We start from the raw sequence: 20,426 nt of genomic DNA on the forward strand, positions 1-20,426 counted from the left end.
CTTGTCCTATCTTTAGTGGATGGCAACCTTGTGGACACTGCTGCTGCACAGTCACAGTTCATTAGTTTGTTTTGATCTAGTCCTCTTTGAAACCAGATTAGATCAAAGCAAACAAACTGTTAATCAGTGCTCAAATTATATGGGGACTGGGGGGGGTGCACTTCCACTCTGACTCCCCCCACACCGCACAGACCCCTCTTCCCAGTGCAGAGCTCCTAGGAGAGGCAGGGCTGGGTGTATGCCCCCTTCATCCCCCAGGTTCCCTGCAGTGACAGCTTTCATTCTCTGCCTTCTTTCCCCCTTGCAGCTTCCTGGGCCCTCTGCATCCCAGTCCCTTCTACCCCCACCTTGCCTGATCCTCAACCCTTCTCTTTCACCAGCTTTGCCAATCCGCCTCTCCCTTCTCTCTCCCCAGCATATTGCTGGAGAAGGAATGGTTAGGATGTGCCAAGCAACTGGGTGCTGCCCTTCACTTTCTGACTGGATGAAGGACCTTCTCTACAGTGGGATGTCAGAGCCTACGATCTGCCAGTGAAGGGCTAAGCCAGGGCAGCAGGTGAGGGAGTAAGGGATCAGGGGAGCTAGGGAAAGAGGGCAGAGAACAGGAGCTGTCATGACAGGGTATTGGGGGAGGGGACAAAGACAAAGCCCTGCCCCCTTCTAGGAGCTCCGCACTGGGGAGAGGGGGCTCTGTGGGGTGGGGGGACTCAGAGTGGAAGTTGGAGACACAAGGCTGGGGTGGCAGATGGTGTTTTAAATGCAGCAGTGAAGCTAGGGTTGGTTGGGTGGGTGCAGAAGTCTGGAGGAGGAACAGGTAGGCAAGGGCAAAAGGCAGACAGGAGTGAAGGGGCGATGGGGAGGAGGAGTATGCAGCTGATCAAAGACAATTAATGAACTGTTCATGTGGAACCTGCCACCCTGCATCAACAGTTTGCTTTGATCTAGTTTCCTTTCAAAGAGGACTAGATCAAAACAAACTGGGTCCATATAAATGTCAAAATTCACAGTTCTGTGACAGTGGTGACCACAGTAACAGTCTGATATTCCCCTTATTTTTCTAATAATAGGGATGAGTATATTATTGACCCCGAAGTGAAAATTGTGTGTCACATGCTGTATATATATTATTGTAAAACAACAAGATTGATACTGAAACAAAATCAGGATATTAAAAGTAATTATGTTTCTAATGTTTCATAATGTCTAATTATGTTTCATGAAAGATATCTTGGTAGGGTGACCAGACAGCAAATGTGAAAAATCAGGACGGGTGTAGGGGGTAATAGAAGCCTATATAAGAAAAAGATCCAAAAATTGGGACTGTCCCTATAAAATCAGGACATCTGGTCACCCTAGATCTTCGAGTCATCGTGGATAGTTCTCTGAAGACGTCCATGCAGTGTGAGGCAGCAGTCAAAAATAGGAATCGTTAAAAAAGGGACAGAGAATAAGACAGAGAATATCTTATTGCCCTTACATAAATCCATGGTACACCCACATCTTGAATAATGCGTACAGATGTGGTCTTCTCATCTCAAAAAAGATATACTGCATTAGAAAAGGTTCAGAGAAGGGCAACTAAAATGATTAGGGGTTGGAACGGGTCCCATATGAGGAGAGATTAAAAAGGCTAGAACTTTTCAGCTTGGAAAAGACAAGACTAAGGGGGGGTATGATAGAGGTATATAAAATCATGAGTGATGTGGAGAAAGTGAATAAGGAAAAGTTATTTACTTGTTCCCATAATATAAGAACTAGGGGCCACCAAATGAAATTAATGGACAGCAGGTTTAAAACAAATAAAAGGAAGTTCTTCACACAGCGCACAGTCAACCTGTGGAACTCCTTGCTGAGAAGGTCGTGAAGGCTAAGACTATAACAGGGTTTAAAAGAGAACAAGATAAATTCATGGAGGTTAAGTCCACTAATGGCTATTAGCCAGGATGGGTAAGGAAAGGTGTCCCTAGCCTCTGTTTGTCAGAGAGTGGAGATGGATGGCAGGCGAGAGATCATTTGATCATTACCTGTTAGGTTCACTTCCTCTGGGGCACCTGGCATTGGCCACTGTCAGCAAACAGGATACTGGGCTGGATGGACCTTTGGTCTGACCCAGTATGGCCATTCTTATGTTCTTATAATTAGGGATAAAACTTTGACCCAAAATAAAAACATCTTAAATATACATCTTAGGAGAATATCACACTGCTATAGAGTAGCTGTTCTACCTAATTTATCAAAGTACTAAATATACTAGGAGACATTTTAGAGGTGTTTATTTGGACAGTGTGAAGCGCAGCTAAGATAACACAGTTGTGGGAAACTGACTCTCTGCAATTCATGGCTAAACTTGAACTCTAATTATCCAAAATTAAGTTATGGTGCCAAATTAGATTTGTCTGAAATTCCACTATTCAAAAATTCCACAATTCCTAATTTTCAGATGTCCCCCTATCACTTCCAGTAATCAGCATTCATCTGTCTTTGCAATTTTCACAACCATCCCATTGTATTTATATGATATTTTGCAATTATACATGTAGGATTATTCAAAGCATTATTCATAGGATCTATATTTTTGTTAGCTGAAATTAAAAAAAGAGAATTTGAATAATACTATTATTTGTATCACTGTAGCACCTGCGGCCTCCAGTGAAGAAATGGGACCCTTGTCTTAGGCATCGAACAAACAACAACAAAAATTGTCCCTGCCACAGAGCACTAACAAGTTAACCAATTGTGTTTTCATTTTCTTTAAGTTTAATTATACTGTAGTATCAAAATTACCTTCATGTTCATTTAGAATAAATTCTATTGGATTACTAACACCCAATCCTGAGCATCGAGGTAGCAGCAGAATAACTTTAGCCTTTTGCAGTCTTTGATCTGTTGGTTCAATCTCAGTAAAATCCTCATGTAGTAGCTCAATATCTGAGAAACAAGGAAACACTGAAAGCTTAATATGAAAACAATCCAGTAAAATTTTAATCTAATAAAGCAGAAAGCCCACCGGCATTATGCTAATTTCACCTAAAACAGTTTGTGTCTACCATTAAAATATGAATACTTATAATTAAAATGCAGTTACTTATCACTTACTAGATTTTTCATATTGTATTATCTCTACAAGGCCCTGGATGGGCCCCCTGGAGGAAACAGTGTCATATAATTTAAGGCCAGAATAAACCACCAGCTCATCTAGTCTGGCTGCCTTCCTCCTACAGGCCACAAATACTACCCAGCAACTGAAATTAGACCAAGGATTTACAGGTCTCAGGAGACTGAAGTATTATGTTTAACTTTAGGCAGAGAGTGGGACGGACTGAGAGACACCAAAGCCCAAGGCCCTTGCAATGGCAGGGACTTGATTAAGTGAGGTATACCCTGGCAAGCAACCCAGGATGCAGAGGAAGGGGAAAACACCCCAAGGTCACTACCAATATGACCTAGAGATGGACAGAGAGAGTAGGAGAGAAGAGGAGGAAGAAGGGAGTTGGAAGAAGGGACAGAGGGATATAGATGGGGACAGGCAGGGACAGCGAGTGGACCAGGGGATAGAATCAGGACAAAGGGAGGGGGAAAGGCAAAAGAGAGAATGGAAATTCTCTCCTCATGTTGCCTGCTTTGATTGCAGAGCATATCAGGTGCACCTGAACTCAGAAGCAGTAGCAGATTGCAAAGACACTAACCACAGGCAGTACAACACATTGCAGCAAAGCTTTCAAGTGATCTAGGGGTAATGTTACTGGACTCTAAAAGGAAAGTCCTATCCCTCTTCTCCCTCAAGAAGAATGCTGTGAAATGAGGCTTTGAGGATACAAACTGGGAATTTTTTGTACAAGTCTTTCTCTCGCTACACAAAAAGGACTCACTACTTATTTGCCAAATAAAATACTCGATAAATTGGTGGAGAGTGGGATTTACTGGACTTGTCTCTTAATTTCAGTTACAGCAACAGAATTTGTCATGGGATTATGACAGAACATGGAAACTTCTGACTTAACTCCTCAAAAAAATAAAATAAAATGCAAATATGTACCTAACCCTGCCATGATGGTGCATGAATGAGAACACTGACAGACATTTTTAAATATCTGAAGGATTTTTTAAAATACATATTGTACCAGAAACATTTTTAAAACATTTTTGCTCAAATAAAGAGTAAGCTTTAAAATGTGACAGAATTACCTGGGGTCTGGAAATAACTGTATTATTAAATAAATGCTTAACACATACTTCCACATGCCATGCGTGTGAACAGTTCCTTCAGTTCAACTTCCTTTGCCTGCGATTTTACGCCACATACAAAAACTTTGGATGTGCTCTGATTTGACAACACTGACATGTGGGCAGCAGTCAACCGTGAACCCATATGAGCTACTATGATGTCATCATCCATGTTCAATAAGGCCTTCACAGAATGTACAGCAAGGCTTCGAGACTTATCCTAAAAGATAATACATGATGCCAGTTAAATAATTAAACATGGCTAATTAATAATTGGTAGATTTAGTTTGTTGAATTTTAGCTTCAGATTAATTTGGTTACTCCAACTACTGTACTCTTTCCAACTAGACAAGTGCGTTCAGTTCCTCTCATCAATGAGTGGGGAAAGAAAAACAAATTTTATGAAGTCGGGATGGCTTAGATTTAAATACTAAAATACAAACCTCACTGACTCTAAATTTAAAAAATTATAGATTATCATTCCAACTCCAACACACACAAAAAGGTTGAGCTGTGAGCGGGCACAGGAGAAACAGATAGGTATGTCTGTCATCCCTGGCAAGGGGGAACTCAATAACCATTTCAAATGCCTGAAGTCAGGCTGCTACATCAAGTCTACAATGACAAAGAAAAATGCAAGGATGTTCACATGGCTGTCTTACACAATTCTAGGGGGAAAATTCTCTCTTACACAGTCAAATGGTAGAGCTATGGAGTAAACCTTGATTGGAAAGGAACATAAGCTCTTGGCAACAAAGCTTCGTTGTACAGATTTGAACCCAAAGAGACTGCAAAACCTCACAAGATCTCCAAAAAGAAAAAATGGATTATCTCAAAATTAGAGGTTGGTGGGCAAAGATGCACACCCTCATCAAGATCAACCATTACCTCTTCCAATTTGAGGTTGGGGCATACCTCTTTTATTGTGGAAAAGGACCTGTTTTATTGATAGGTCCCCGGAGGCAAATGGAACCTTGTTTTCTGATGACTCTGGGAAATAGTACTGTTCAGCCAATATGCCTCTTTTATCAATGATCTGGGATGATATTAGAATCCTCTTTCAACCTTGATTATCAGTGCAATGTCCACTAAGCTTCCCCTTTCATAGGTGAATCCTCACATCACTACAGTATACCGATGACCTAGTATAGATAGATAAAGCTAGAACGAACACAGGCAGAGAACATGTTACAAGTCTTGTGCTGAATTTGACTGCAACAAACAATTTTAAATAAACCTATACAGTAGCTTTGCAGGAGGTGAAGAAGAGTTTCATTGCCTCCATCATAGCCTCTGCAAAGTTTTAATGAGCAGATCTGTTCTGGATGTTGAACAACTTGGTTAATCTGCATCATATCAATAACAAAGATGAGGTTTTCCCAGTAGGAGTTATTTTACTGATAAAATCATTTAGAATAGGATCATGCTATTGGATACTGTTGTAGGAGGATCATGTGTCAGGGGACTCAGATTGTTACTAGAATTGAACGCTAGTATCTCCTTTAGACAGGGCAGTCTTATTCTGTAGCTGTCTTATTTAATATGCATATGGGGCCTTTACAAATATGGGGCCAAGATTTTCAAAACTGACTAGTGAGTGGCCCTTTCAAGGTTCTCAAGCTGTGCATTCAAAGTCACTCATCACTTTTGAAAATCTTGACTATAGGTCATGTTGTCTTCAGGACTAAGGCCTTAGGTGCTGTGGAGAGCAAGGAAAAAGTCCCCCACATTCATCTGGTCATGTGGACTTTATAAAGTGTTTATTGCTATTTCAAACAAAAAAGCTAATTTAGAGTAGGAACAGGATAGCAGCAGAGCTGTTGTATAGGGGTCTCACACCACTTGTGTACTATGGTGGGGATCTCTGCATCAGCTTTGAATAGGCTGGCATGGAGGTGATGCTGAAGGCAAGCCAGGGGAAAAGCCACTGGAGTTTCTCAAGCTTCAGTGGCTAGGAACCCCTATGCATACAGCATGGAGGGGGAGTGGCCACTATTTCAGCCTAGGGATGGAACTGCAGTAGAGATGTCATAAACATTAAGATGCCATTATTTATCAACTAGAGAATTTGTTTTGAAAAGTGCCTAAGTGACATAGGAGCTTAAATCCTATTTATTGTCAAAGACAAAAAGTCCTATGTCTCATTTAGATATGGGACTCTTCTACTTTTGAAAATTTTATCCATAGTCTCTATTTAAAAAAGTTTTGTAATAAAAATCTCAACTCAGACGTCATACTGATTGCATTGGAGCTATGGAGTCATATTTGCAGTTGAGAATGGTAATACTTTCACTATAAAAAGAAATGTATCTATCTGTTATACCTAGTGTAATCCTTCTGCCAGATGGTATTGGAAGCAACAAGGGCCAGGTTCAATATCTAGCATTTCCTCTTAACAATACAAAACAGAACCATCTTGAGCCCCCACCGAGTATTTTGGGAAAACTTACTATCACCCCAGAAACCTCTAAGAGGCAATACTTCCCAATTCGCAAACACTGAGTCTGTGTATAACAAAAGAACTTTTAATAAAAGGGAATGGATCCAAGCATTAGTTTGGGACAACTAATGGAAAACCTGTCTTATGAAAGGAGACTCAAAGAGCTTGGCTTCTTTAGCCTAACCAAAAGAAGGTTGAGGGGGGATATGCTTGCTCTTTTTAAATATATCAGAGGGATTAATATTAGAGAGGGAGAGGAATTATTTAAGCTTAGTACCAATGTAGACACAAGAACAAATGGGTGTAAACTGGACACTAGGAAGTTTAGACTTGAAATTAGATGAAGGTTTCTAACCGTTAGAGGAGTGAAGTTCTGGAACAGCCTTCCAAAGGAAGTAGTGGGGGCAAAAGACATATCTGGCTTTAAGACTAAGCTTGATAAATTTATGGAAGGATGGTATGATGGGATAGCTTAATTTTGGCAATTGATCTTTGATTATCAGCAGGTAAGTAGGCCCAGTGGTCTGTGATGGGATGTTAGATGGGATGGGATCTGAGTTACTGCAGAGAATTCTTTCCTGAGTGCTGGCTGGTGAGTCTTGCCCATATGCTCAGGGTTTAGCTGACTGCCATATTTGGCGTCAGGAAGGAATTTTTCTCCGGGGCAGATTGGCAGAGGCCCTGGAGGTTTTTCGCCTTCCTCTGCAGCGTGGGGCATGGGTCACTTGCTGGAGGATTCTCTGCAGCTTGAGGTCTTCAAACCACAATTTGAAGACTTCAATAACTCAGACATAGGTTAGGGGTTTGTTATAGAAGTGGATGGGTAGGATTCTGTGGCCTGCTTTGTGCAGGAGGTCAGACTAGATGATCATATTGGTCCCTTTTGACCCTAAAGTCTATGAGTAACATCACAAATCCATTCAAAAGCATGCAGCCATAAGCAATAACCTGCCCCCACTGTGTGTTGGGCAGTATTCTTTGCCTCAGTTTCCTACCTTGCAGTGGGAAAATATGACAAACAAATGTCTCTTTAACACACCACTCCTCTCTCCCACTGCTGCACCCCATTCACAGTTGGCTGTCCTTTGTTAGTGAAGACCCAGAGCTTGTTGAGGTGTTCAGAAAGGAAGGAGAGAGCAATGTTTCTGTGGTCACTTGGTGCCTCTGGAACTGGCTGTTTGCCACTGCATCCACTGCTTTTCTCTGCTGCTGACCCTGTGCTGCTGCTCCTTTTCTTTGCTGTGCTGGTTGCATGCTGTCATTATTGGACACTCAATGCTACTTCTGAGGTTCCACCACTTGACACAGGTCTTTAGTGATTTCACTGGGTAGCACGGAACCTCACTGCCAGTACAGCCCCCTGTATCGTCTTTCCTTTTATCACTGTCCCTAACCCCTAGACCTTCTCAGGGATTCACCTCGAGAATCATTGTTTCTGTTCAATGATTACTAAAGTGAGTCTCATTAGCTCCCCCTTTAAACACTAGATGGGGGTGGTCAAATGGTGTCTAAGACTTTTGGGGCAGAGTACACACCACCAAGTAGGACTACCTGTCCCCACCGCCATCTCTTCCACTGAGATTGGCATTCCTACCCCCTGCTTGGAGAATACGGTTCAGTTTAGGGTGACCTCCTCAGTCAGGGCAAACTAATTACAGCTCTGCTGCCCTTTACTTACACAATAAGGATAACATTTAATTACCTCTGACTCATTACTGAAACGATCTGTAACCCAACACCAGACAAAAGTGATACTTCGGCAAAGCAGCTCCATCATGCTGCATACCTAGGCAGAGTAGACATATCTAATACAAACAAAGCCTGATCCTGAAGTCTTTTCCCCCAGCTCAGCACCAGATGTCGGGAGAGTTCATTCAGACCCTGCTTACACTAGGAAGTTTGCAGAAAGTGCTAGTGCCTGGTTATTTAGTCATAAAAAAAATTAAAACCATGCAATGTCTGAACAGGCAATAATGCATTAGCTTAGTTTGCACAGCAGATTATGAGACCCACTCCAGACTTATTTAGCTCACCTGTAAGATGAGTTTGTAACCTGTGAAAAGTTCCAAATTAAGTATTTCTTCTTTGAGAGAAGCAGGAAAAACCAGTACATCATGGCAGTGCTTGTCCAGACAATAAGTATAACCTTCAAAATCTGACACAGATTCAACTTTTGTGAATCCCTCTTTTTTCAATTCTTTGTAAATGTCTTCAAGGCTGTTAACATATAACATGCATAACTCATAGTAATCCTGACCACTGAACATACAATGTTAATAACTAAAAATTCACTTGGAAAATCTAGATTATTGCCATAAAAAGTATCATAAAAACAGAACTCAGACTTAGGATTTGACATTTCAATACCAAATTTATTGCTGGTGTAAACAGTTGTAGTTCAGCTGACTACAATGAACCTGCATCCATTTATACCACCAGTGAATTTGTTGCCTAGTCTCTGAATCACCGTCTTGCGGAAAGGTAATGCACGAATGAACATTAAGCAATTTGTAATTCATAATACCCAAGGTACAGTCATGCAGGTTAAGTGTCATGCAGAAAAATCTTGCATGTTTGAATCTACTATTGTTTATAGAGTGCCATAAATTTATACTGTACATCGTAAACAGAGGGCCCAACATGACAATCTTTAGTCAGGTCAACTAACATGTATTCAACCCGAGTATAAGTTGCAGAATCATGTTCAGAGTTAAGACACATTCCCTGCCCTGAAGCTGTCAGTCTAAAATAGACAAGACAGAACATTTTAGGTAAGGAAGGTTATGAAGAAATTACTTGTAAGGAAAACAAGATGTGATTGTGATGTCAAGTTATCCATCTTATCAGTTCTTTTAGTACTATAATAAATACTAAAACTAGTATTATTTACTGACATATACATAAAGCGGCATTTAAAGGAACCCTGTCAACTAGCAAAACAATTTTTAAAAAATCAATTAAAAGTAGTTCTATGTACTATACGTCACTCCCAGAACCCTCCACTAATTTTTGTGGTTTTAAAATAACATTTCTGCTTTTAATATTTTTTCTCCATTTTGTTACTATGTTCAAGACCCACAAAAACAAACTGGGGAAACTGACTATGCAGGGGAAATAGCGTGAATTGTCTGTACTACAGCTGGGAGAGTGCTTCTGAGCACATGCAGACAGATATGTTAGCTCTGCTCAAGATAGCATACTAAAAATAGCAGTGTAGTCAGGGTAGTACAGGCATCAGCTTGGGCTAGCCACTGAGCAAAAACCCACGGAGAACTCCTGAGTACATTTTCAGGCACCTACCCTGGCTATATCTTCATTTTTAGTGCAATAGCTGTAGCAGAGCTAGCACATCTGACTACCCACACTGGAACGCGGCCTTCCAGCACAGTGCAGATACACTCAAGGTGTTGTCCAATGCATCGAATAAGTAAATTGGAAAAATAACAATAGAAAAGATATCAGGGGGTAGCCGTGTTAGTCTGGATCTGTAAAAGCAACAAAGAACCCTGTGGCACCTTATAGACTAACAGATGTTTTGGAGCATAAGCTTTGGAGCATGAACTTTCATGGGTGAATACCCACTTCATCATGCCATGTCATGTCATGCATCCGACGAAGTGGGTATTCACCCACGAATAGAAAAGATGTTTTTCCTCTTGTATCTTGTCAATTATAAGTAGCACCTAAGATTACTGTATCACTAGTACGCTAAAAAAACAGAAGATGGAAGTGTGATGTTTAGGTCAATTGGGTCTGTTAAACAAACGTTTATTACAAGAAACCTATGTCTTACAAGATAATACTGTACTGTGCAAAATTTTAAAACAAATTCATAGAAGGGCAATATACAATTTAATATGTATATTTCTAAAATGTTAATTTTACAGATCTTACCTGCTTTTTAATGTATTTATCCAAGCATACAAAGGTAAAGCAGAAGCCCTTTGTTCCTGTTTCCGTAGCGTTTCTGGTAGAATATATTCAATTGAAAGAGCATCATGTTTGATTCGACATCTTGCTAGAGCGGCAGCCAATTTGGTCTTAAAACTACAAGTATAAAATGATAGCTTTACCCAGATTAGAAGATTATAGCTCATTATGATGATGTAACATTTATACTGCAGTAATGCACAGAGCCCACAATCAAGAGTGTGGTCCCATTTTGCCAGATACTGTACAAAAATGTAGTATGAAACAGTCCCTGCCCCAAGGAGCTTGAAGTCTAAGCCAACATGCATAGTTGAGACTATATTACTTAAGCATACAACTGACTCAAATTGAGCCATGTCTCACCCCAACCTCCTGAATTTCAGCTTCTATTTTAAAAAAGAAAGAAAGAAAGTGTGTAGCTGTTCAGGTGAAAAGGGGAAAACCCTGAAAAACACGATACACTTATAACCAAACGCAATGAAATCTGAATTTCCAAGGAGCCTGAAACAATCATTTTTAAGAAATATTAACTGCCTCATTCATAAATGGTGTGTTAACTCTAATGCCCAATGATGATAATTTAAACATAAGAATTGTTAGCTATTTCATGGCTGATCAAAGCACATAAAAAAGTAGAGGGACTAACATATTGTGAGTAATATCATTTTGGCGTCACAAGTGGATGGTACTTGGAAGTGTACCAGCATTTCTCCCCACTGTCTGATCTGTGGAACCAAAACACCAGATAGGAGGAATGGAGCTCAGCAGAGCATCCGAATTCCAGAAAGGGAAGAACCAAACCCAGAGTCCAGTAGAACTAAGCATGTATCTGAACCCTACCCATGTGGGAAGGGTAGTTCCAAAGCTTGAGGAACACAGTCTAGCAGGTATCATATTTTGAGTATCTGTACAATCTACTTTGAGCAGCATCTCATTTGGTCATCTAAACTTGAAACATGGCTCATTGATGAAGCCTGAATTCATCTTGGCTTATGGGGTATGTCTACACTGAAATTGAAAACACCCATAGTTGTCCTGTGTCAGCTGACTCGAGCTCATGAGGCACAGACTATGGAGCTGTTTAACTGCAGTGTAAATGTTCAGGCTCATGAGCCCAAGCCTGAACATCTACACCACGATTAAACAACCTGGTAGTCCAAGCCCCATGAGCCTGAGTCAGCTGACACAGGCCAGCTGCAGGTGTTTTTAACGGCAGTGCAGACATACCCTTAAGGACTTAGTATCCCATACACTATCCAGATGCTGACCCATACGTCCACTATGCCAATTATGCGAGCCTTCATTGACCACTTGTTAAATCTTCAACCCACCACCTTCACGCTTTCTCCTATGTCACCCTTCATACATAGGAGCTCCTATAAACATTGTCCCTTTTCAAAACTCTCCTTAAAACTCTGCAATACCACAATGCCTACAAAAAATAGACAATAATTATGAATCTGGTGTGCTGCAACCACTGCTTTTCATGGTGACCAGTTTTGTCTCGCTACCATACTTTTCCACTATTTGTTACATCAACCTATGGTCTCTTGTCTTATACTTAGTATGCTCTTTTGACCAGTCGGGACAGATTTTGTTGTATTTGAAGTCTGTGGGGAGCAGGGAACTTGGTCTCCAGACTCCCAGGCTAGCACTCTAAACTGTACTTTAGACCATCCTTCTTTCCAATTGTTGGGGTGGCAATAATGGGTTGGAGAAGAAAAATAATACTTTAAACATTTGGCATTACTTTAAACATGAGACTTAACAGAATCTTTGTTCGATGTCTAATGAAAGTACCTCTAAAATAACCTAGAAGACGTATGGTAGAGCAGAATGCAAGGCTGTTAGGTGTTTTACAGGGATTCCTTGGTTCTTTACCACACCATGCACATCTTTCTGAATCTGTTTATTGAATGATGGAGTAATGTTTTTTCATATTGACTTGGTCTGAGGTTTTCTGGATTTTTCCATCAGATAAGCAACAGAAATAAGGCACTACATTTTTACTTCAAACGTATTCCATCAGCAGTGTTGACTAAATACAAGTTTAATCTTAACTTTAGGAATCCAGAAGCTTCTCTTTGAAACCAAATCATCTTCAAAGAAGCCCACTATGGCTTGAGAGGAAAACAGATGTTTACAATATTTGCAATTTTAAAAACCTATTATAGGTTATATAAGTCTATATTTATGCCCACTTAGAAAATTACTTATAACATATACCTGTAGAGATAATGTTCTACATCTCTGACTTCTGGTATTGATTCCTCTTCATCAGAAATCTGTCGGGCTTGAAACTTTCGATCTTGGAGGTCATACAACATTACAACAATTAAACTGGTCAATTCATCTGGCTGCAATAGGAAAATAACTATTTAGAGAAACGGAAACAAAACAGGTCCTAATCATGCAAAGAGACCCACCTCCAGACCCCTACACTCACAGAAGAACTATGTCTTAATCAGGACTACACGTAAGAATCGACGTAAGTGGTTCTTTTAGGGAGATCGCTATGTATTATGGAGACTTATTTTGAATGAAAAACAGGTAGAGACATGATTTTAAGTGCCTACCTTCTCATCAATAAGACAGACTTTTATTAACTATTTTTATTGAAACACCCAAACTCTTAGTTCTCTAAGGTGAAGAAAAAACTGGTTACATTTCTTTCATTTAGAGTTTTTTTACAATTATAATTTTCCCTTCACCCTCCAACTATATTTTTCTCTTTTGCAGCAGATTGCAGATATATTAGAATGGTATTCCTCTTCATCCGACCGGTAACAGAAAAGTTACAGTAGGCGGCTGTAAATGTTAAATTGTTGGCAAAAGTGTTCACATTTTCCTGTTTATAAAGATCATTTTAGAAGTAGAATTTGACTGTTGTACAGTCAGTAATATTCAAGCTAAGAGAAGCACACAATACCTTTTTAATAGCTTTTCATTTTATTGCATAACATTCAAAGTGTAAGGTTTTTTTAAAAAATCAGTATTGATTCAACCACTGCTACCGCAGAAAAATTATTTCCATGCTGTCCTCAGCATTCTTATTAGAAATTTTCCACAATTGACACTAATTCAAAATCTTGTTCGAATAAGCAGGGGCATCCAGGACTGAATGAGCATGAATAGATTACTTTCAGCCCCAGAAGTTCTCTCATCAGGTAAGAGTTGAGGCTCATACTCAGGGTAGGGTGGCACTACCGCTGCCACACTGTATCTGTTGTATGACCTTCAGTCCCCTGAACTGTAAATCTAATACCATTCATGTGCACTACATTCACACGTAAGTTAAAGAGGAAGGTAAGAAATGGTGTGTGTGTGTGTGTATATATATATATATATATATATATATATATATATATATATATATATATATATATATATATATATATATAGGTATAAGTATACAAAGTACGTTAACTAGAAAAAAAGGAATTGATCCTCACAACAAACCCATGAATTAGGAAAATATCTTTATTTTACTAATCGGCAGACTTAAGTGCAGAGATATTAAGTAGCCACGGTTTTCCAAACTTGGATATCTGAAGTCAGCCACCTAAAATCCATATTCAGGCACCTACATAAGTGTCCTGACTTTCAGAGGTGCACAGTATGTAAGATCAGTTTGAAGTCATTAAGTCATGGGTCCCCAACACGGTGCCCGTGGGTGCCATGGCACCCATGGGGGCATCTAAATGTGCTTGCGTCCTGGCCGGTGGGAGCATCCGCCGAAATGCTGCCGAATTTCTGCAGCATTTCGGCGGCGATGCCTCTCAATGACGCTGCTTGCCGCCAACAAGTGACATCATAGAGAGGCGGCGCCGTCGAAATGCCGCAGAAATTCGGTGGCATTTCAGCAGGTGCTCCACCTCCGCCACGGTCCTTCGTCTGGTGCCCGCCAGACGAAAAGGTTGGGGACCACTGCATTAAGTCAATGAGATATGGAGATGCTTACCCCTTATTTAAGTGCCTAAATTTGGCTTTAAGTGATATTATGCTAAAATTTTCAAACCTGGGCACTTAAGTCTCCTGTCTTAACCACAATACTAACTTTGCTCCTTTAAATTTCAGCTTAGCTTATTTAATATCCAGCAGTAAGAATGTGAAGGTTTAGGTTTCGTAAAGTACATAGCTTTTAATACAAAACTGCAGACAAAGTTATTGATAACTTTATGAAATATTATGATAAAAAGCTAACCTCCAAGTAGGGTGACCAGACAGCAAGTGTGAAAAATCGGGACGGGGTGAGGGGGTAATAGGAGACTATATAAGCAAAAGACCCAAAATCGGGACTGTCCCTATAAAATCGGGACATCTGGTCACCTTACCTCCAAGCAGCTTTCATTATTTCTTTGAATATAAATCATGAAATCTTAGAAATATAGGATTGGAATGGACCTCAAGACGTCATCCAGTGCATCCCTGTCTGCACACGTCACACACACAAAACTAGGATTAAATATACCTAGACCTAAAAATGCAGTGAGGAAAATTTCATCCGGGGGAGGAGGGGGGGGCAGTGGAGAACCCTCATTGAGGAGAAGGTTACTCACCTTGTGCACGAACTGAGGTTCTTCTAGACGGTTGTCCCTGTGGGTTCTCCACTTTAGGTATCTCAGTGCCCTGCACTTGTAATCGGAGATTTGTAGAATCAGTGCCCAGGTTCGCCACGCATGTGTAGCAGCTGTCTCGCATCACTCCGAGCGTCTACCTAGTGTGCGCAGCCAACTCTCCCCTAGGTTCTTCTCTATATCCCGAGGATCAGTGTGAAACTCCAAAGTCGGGTAGTGGCGCACCCACAGGGACAACCATCTCGAAGAACCTCAGTTACTGCACAAGTTGAATAACCTTCTCTTCTTCAAGGAGTGTCCCTGTGGGTGCCCCACTTTAGGTGACTGTTGAGCAGTGCCCCTCAGTGGAGGGGAGGGGCTTCAGAGTTGGTTTATGTACATTGGTTAACACTGAGAGTCCAAACTGAACGTCTACAGTTGATTGTTGTTCTAAAGCGTAGTGTTTAGTAAAGGTATCAACTGATGCCCATGTAGCTGCTTTACCAATGTCTGTGATGGGCACATTGTTGAGAAAGGCAACAGATGTCAACATAGCTCTGTGGAGTGTGTGAAAACTCGTGAGGGAGCAGGCAGATTGTTGTTTTGGTAACACAACTGGACACCTGGCGATATTCATTTGGATAGTCTTTGTTTGGGTATAGTTTGATCCTTTGATCGTTCTGTTGTGGAGATCTTGTAAAGGACATGACTCAGTAATGGGATTGGATGGGAAGCCATACAGCAGTGGAGTGTCCCAGTACAGAAGGAAGGCGTCGCCCTGAGAGTTGTATCCCACTCCGGCCCAAGAGCAGTACTGAGGACACTTGGCACTGTGGGCAGTAGCAGAGAGGTCTACAGTGGGGAATCCCTATTGTTTGAATATGGTTTTGAGGATTTCAGGATCCATCTCCCACTCGTGGGTTTGGGAGATGTCTCTGCTTAGTTGATTCACTGTTGCGTTCTGGCGTCCGGGAAAATAGGTTGCCAGAATGTCTATGCTGTTGGTGATGCACCATTGCCAGAGACGAACTGCTTCTGAACAGAGCGGATATGATCGAGCCCCCCTTGGCAGTTTATATAAAACATGGTTGCTAAATTGTCCATGAGACTCTTTACAGTCTTGTTGTGAATTAGAGGAAGAAAGTGCTGGCAAGCATTTTGGACTGCCCTTAGCTCCAGTAAGTTTATGTGGAGATTGGATGTGACCCTGGATGGTATTGTCGCGTAACTGTGCCCCCTAACCCAGGAGGAAAGCATCTGTGGTGATCATCACAGATAGAATTTTTTGTAGGAAGGGAACACCTGAGCAGGCATTGGTAGGGTGTGTCCCCATATGAGCAAGTGCTTTACTCTGCGAGGCATCGTGCGATATCTGTTGAGGGAGTGTCTGTGCAGACTACAGACAGTGAGAAGACAGGCCTGTAAACATCTCATGTGGAGCCTGGCATATTTTACAACAAACTTTGCAGCGCCATGTGCCCCAAAACTTGTAAGCATATTCTGGCGAATGTTTGTGGGCTGCCTCTAACTGTTGTAATTAGATTGGTTAAGGTGAGGACGCGTTGGGGTAATCTCACTGTCATGTTGAGATTGCCAGTATAAACTCCAACTGTTGGGTAGGTATCATAGTGGACTTCTGAAGATTTATTTGTAAGCCCAAGGCCACAAAAAGGGTTATTATTGTGTAAGTGGCATTGGTTGCTGCCTGTTGCATTGGTGCCTTTAGAACACAGTCATCTAAACACGGAAAGATCATCACCTTCTGCCTGTGGAGGTGAGCAGCCATGTCGGCAAGAACTTTGGAAAAGACCTTTGGGGTGGTGAACAGGCCAAAAGGAAGCATTCTTTATTGGAAATGTTGTTTCCCTAGGGTGAAGTGCAGGAATCATCTGTGTGCCAGGTGACTGGTAACATGAAAGTAAGTGTCTTGTAGGTCAAGGGCCGAGAGTCAATCTCCTTTCTCCAATGTCGGAATTACTGTGGATAGAGTCACCATTTTGAAAGGTTGTGTTTTTATGAACTTGTTGAGTTTCCATAAATCCATGATGGGCCTCCACTCCCCCCAATTTTTTTCTGAGTGAGAAAATAATGGAAATAAAATCCTCTCCCCCTGTGTTGAACTGGTACAGGTTCCACAGCACCTAACTGTAGATGGTTTATTTCCTGTTGTAACATGTGCTCATGAGAGGGGTCCCTGAGGAGGGACGGGGAAGGGGAATGGATAGGTGGAATAGAAATAAAGGGGATGGAGTAACCCTGCTGCATAATTTCCAGAACCCATTTGTCTGTAGTGATGGTCTTCCAGACTGGGTAATACGGTGACAGTCTCCAAATGGGCTGAAGATGTAAGATCCCGAATTAGGAAATGTGAGGTTCTCATGTCCTCGACCAACACTTCAAAATGTTTGCCTGGAAGTAGATGGTTGAGACATGGATGGCTGATCTTGGGGCTGCCAGTGTCCAGACTGACATTGTTTGCGGTGCTGGTCATAGTGTCATTGGGGTTGAGCGTATTGGCCAATGCGGAATTGTGCGTTGTAAAATCTGCCCTGTTTCTTTTTATTTGGAGGGACAAATTCCGAGTTTCTTCAAGGTGGCCCGTGAGTCCTTCAAGATGTGCAAGGACGCTTTAGTGCTGTCCGCAAAGAGTTTTTGGCCTTCAAAAGGTAAGATCTCGATTGTGGCTTGAACTTCCCTCGGAAACCTGACAGATGTAGCCAGGAAGCACAATGTATGACAACGGACGTAGCAATCAAACATGCTGCCATGTCTGCAGAATTGAAGGAAACCTGGAGGGCCATTCTGGCGATAAGCGAACCCTCCGCGATGTTAGCCTCTTATTGTTCTCATCTGTAGTCTGGGAGCTGTTCAACAGAAGTTGACATTTGAGAGAACAGGTTGTGTGTGTATTTGGCTAGTAAGGCCGACTAGTTGGCTATGTGGAATTGGAGGGTAACCGATGAGTAGGCTTTCTGCCCGAAAAGGTCTAGCCTCCTCCAGTCCTTGTCATAAAGGGTGGTTCTAGATTAATGTTGCTTTCCCCATTGATTAACCACTTCTACCACCAATGAATTTGGGGTAGGGTGAGTGAATAAAAACTCAGCTCCTTTTGTAGGCACATAATACTTCTTGTCAGATCTTTTACAAGAAGGTGGGGCCGTAGCACGTGTCTGCCAGATTATTTTTGATGGATCCATTATGGCTACATTAATAGGCAATGCAAACTTCGCTGACAGGGATGCCTGAAGTATATCTGTGAGTTTGTGATGGATCTCTGGTAGCTCTGCTAGCGAGATGTCCAGGGATTTAGCTACTCGTTTGAAGAGGTCCTGGAAGGATTTTAAATCATCCCCGGAGGTCAGGGGGAGGGTGGCATTATTGTTTTGTCTGATGAAGATGACGAAATGTGGGTGGGTAGAATGGTATCACTCCCTGGCACGTCTTCAGGTTCCTCATCCAGCGCTTCTGAGGGGGCTGATGCAGAAGGTGAAGGGGATCCAGCTGTTCTGGATTTAGGTGGGTTGGGCGGCCTGAGGTTTTGGGCTCTATATAATGCCCACAGGTCTCAGTATGCCCAGTTGGGTGGAAAGGTCACGGGAGGTGGTACCAATGGTGGAAGCTTCCAGCCCTGTGCATCCATAGACATACAATGCTGAGAGGGTCCCAGTTTACATGAGGAATGGCAAGGGGTGTAGATCCTTGTCTCATCATCTTCTCTCTCCAGCAATGAGGAAGGAGGGGCTGAGTCGAAAGGAGTAAAAACTAGACTGGGTCCCAGTCTAGCTGGGATACCATCAGTGCCGAATAGTAGAGTCCCTGGTGTTGAGGTAACCAGGAGGTCCGCCTGTCCCTCTTCTGTTTTTCGCTGGTATCCGCCTGGGAGGTGAGGTGGGAAAGGGGAAGAGGGACAACCAGTAAAATAAAAAAAAATGTAATAAGATAAAGAAAAAGGAGAAATAAATGAATAAGAGGCTACTAGCCTGGGGAAAAAAACAAAATAATGGAATATCTAAAGGTGTAAGGGGAGCTGCTATCACTCCAACTCAAGCCAAAGGTGATAGAAAAGGAACGGGGGGACAGTTGGCTGCGCATGCTAGGTAGTCGCTCAGAGTGGTGTGAGACAGCTGCTGCGCATACGCGGCCAACCGGGACATGGCTACTACAAATATCAGATTACAAGCACAGGGCGTTAAGACATCTAAAGCAGAGCACCCACAGGCACACTCCTCGAAGAAGAAAACATGGTTAAGCATTGTTCCAAATTAGTCGAAGCTCGGTTCAGTTTTATTTTGTTTTTTAAAAGGAAATATGACCTTTTTGTCAAAGGTTTTTATTTTACTGTAGATAAGAGCACAAAGGAGCATAAGTGATAGCTCCCTGCAAGAGCCCACTTGCTTGAGAATTTTGGCCTTAAGGAAAGTTTAATCTAGTCTTCGGTTTTGAATGTAATCGGGGAGGTGTTGTTATTTTGTCTAAGAGGAAGTGCATGACTTCTTGGAGTCAGGGTACTTTTCTTGCAGAGGAGATGAGCAAAAGAATAACAGCTGTCCACCCTTCTCAGGAGAATTTGTCCCCGGTGAAAAAGACATCCTTGAGCATATCATCGCAGAGAGGATTTTTCTTCCCTGACTCTATGTTAAGTGTTACTTTGTCTGGAGAAAGTGTCCTAATTTAAAACAATTTTTATATTTATTTATAATACCTCTCATTTCAAATATTCCATCTGATGATCTTCCAGTGCTTTACAAGCATTAGTTAATTCTGCCTTATCACCATAATTTCACTGATGAAACAGCAGACTGTAGCCAATATTTTCAGGAGTGTCCTCTAATTTTTGTAGGCAGCTGGAGCTCTGGGCTCAGCACCTTTTGAAGTTAATGAAAATGTAAGCACTAAATACTTTGAAAATCAGACCCTAGCTACCTCAAAGCAGGCATTCGTGTTTAGTAGACACTTCTGGAAACAGTGTTAGCTGAGATTTCCGATCAGTTTCTGAAGGAAACCTGATCCTTGAAACAAAAGAGTCCAGCTACCTGGTAAGAAGGGGGGGGGGGGGGTTGTGAATCCTCTCTGAATTCCCTGTCTCTAATACAGAAAGATTTCCTAACCTATCCTGCCTTGTGTTATCAGTTGACTTGCAAGTATGTTTTTTCCCCATGTGCTTTCCCAGCTCTGCACAGCTAGCTGGTTGAAAAGACCACGATAGTACTATGCAGTGTGGTTGAGTGCTGAAGGCTGGCATGGTGTTGCCTTGGTAGCGCTATTTAGGCTGCTCA

The 20,426-nt window shown here is 41.7% G+C and overlaps 1 protein-coding gene across 1 annotated transcript in view; it reads right to left on the reverse strand.

The window, feature by feature from the left end:
- Window positions 1-20,426, reverse strand: part of NSUN7 (NOP2/Sun RNA methyltransferase family member 7) — a 63,358-nt gene that overhangs the window by 23,599 nt on the left and 19,333 nt on the right. Inside the window, exons 5-9 of the mRNA XM_050947598.1 lie at window positions 12,821-12,951; window positions 10,559-10,711; window positions 8,698-8,881; window positions 4,234-4,444; window positions 2,785-2,928 (exon numbers count right to left, since the gene is read on the reverse strand). Coding sequence (XP_050803555.1) covers window positions 2,785-2,928; window positions 4,234-4,444; window positions 8,698-8,881; window positions 10,559-10,711; window positions 12,821-12,951 — 823 coding nt within the window. The remainder of the gene's footprint in view (window positions 1-2,784; window positions 2,929-4,233; window positions 4,445-8,697; window positions 8,882-10,558; window positions 10,712-12,820; window positions 12,952-20,426) is intronic.

This window comes from Gopherus flavomarginatus, chromosome 3 (genome assembly GCF_025201925.1).
Source record: "Gopherus flavomarginatus isolate rGopFla2 chromosome 3, rGopFla2.mat.asm, whole genome shotgun sequence".
Lineage (NCBI taxonomy): Eukaryota > Metazoa > Chordata > Testudines > Testudinidae > Gopherus > Gopherus flavomarginatus.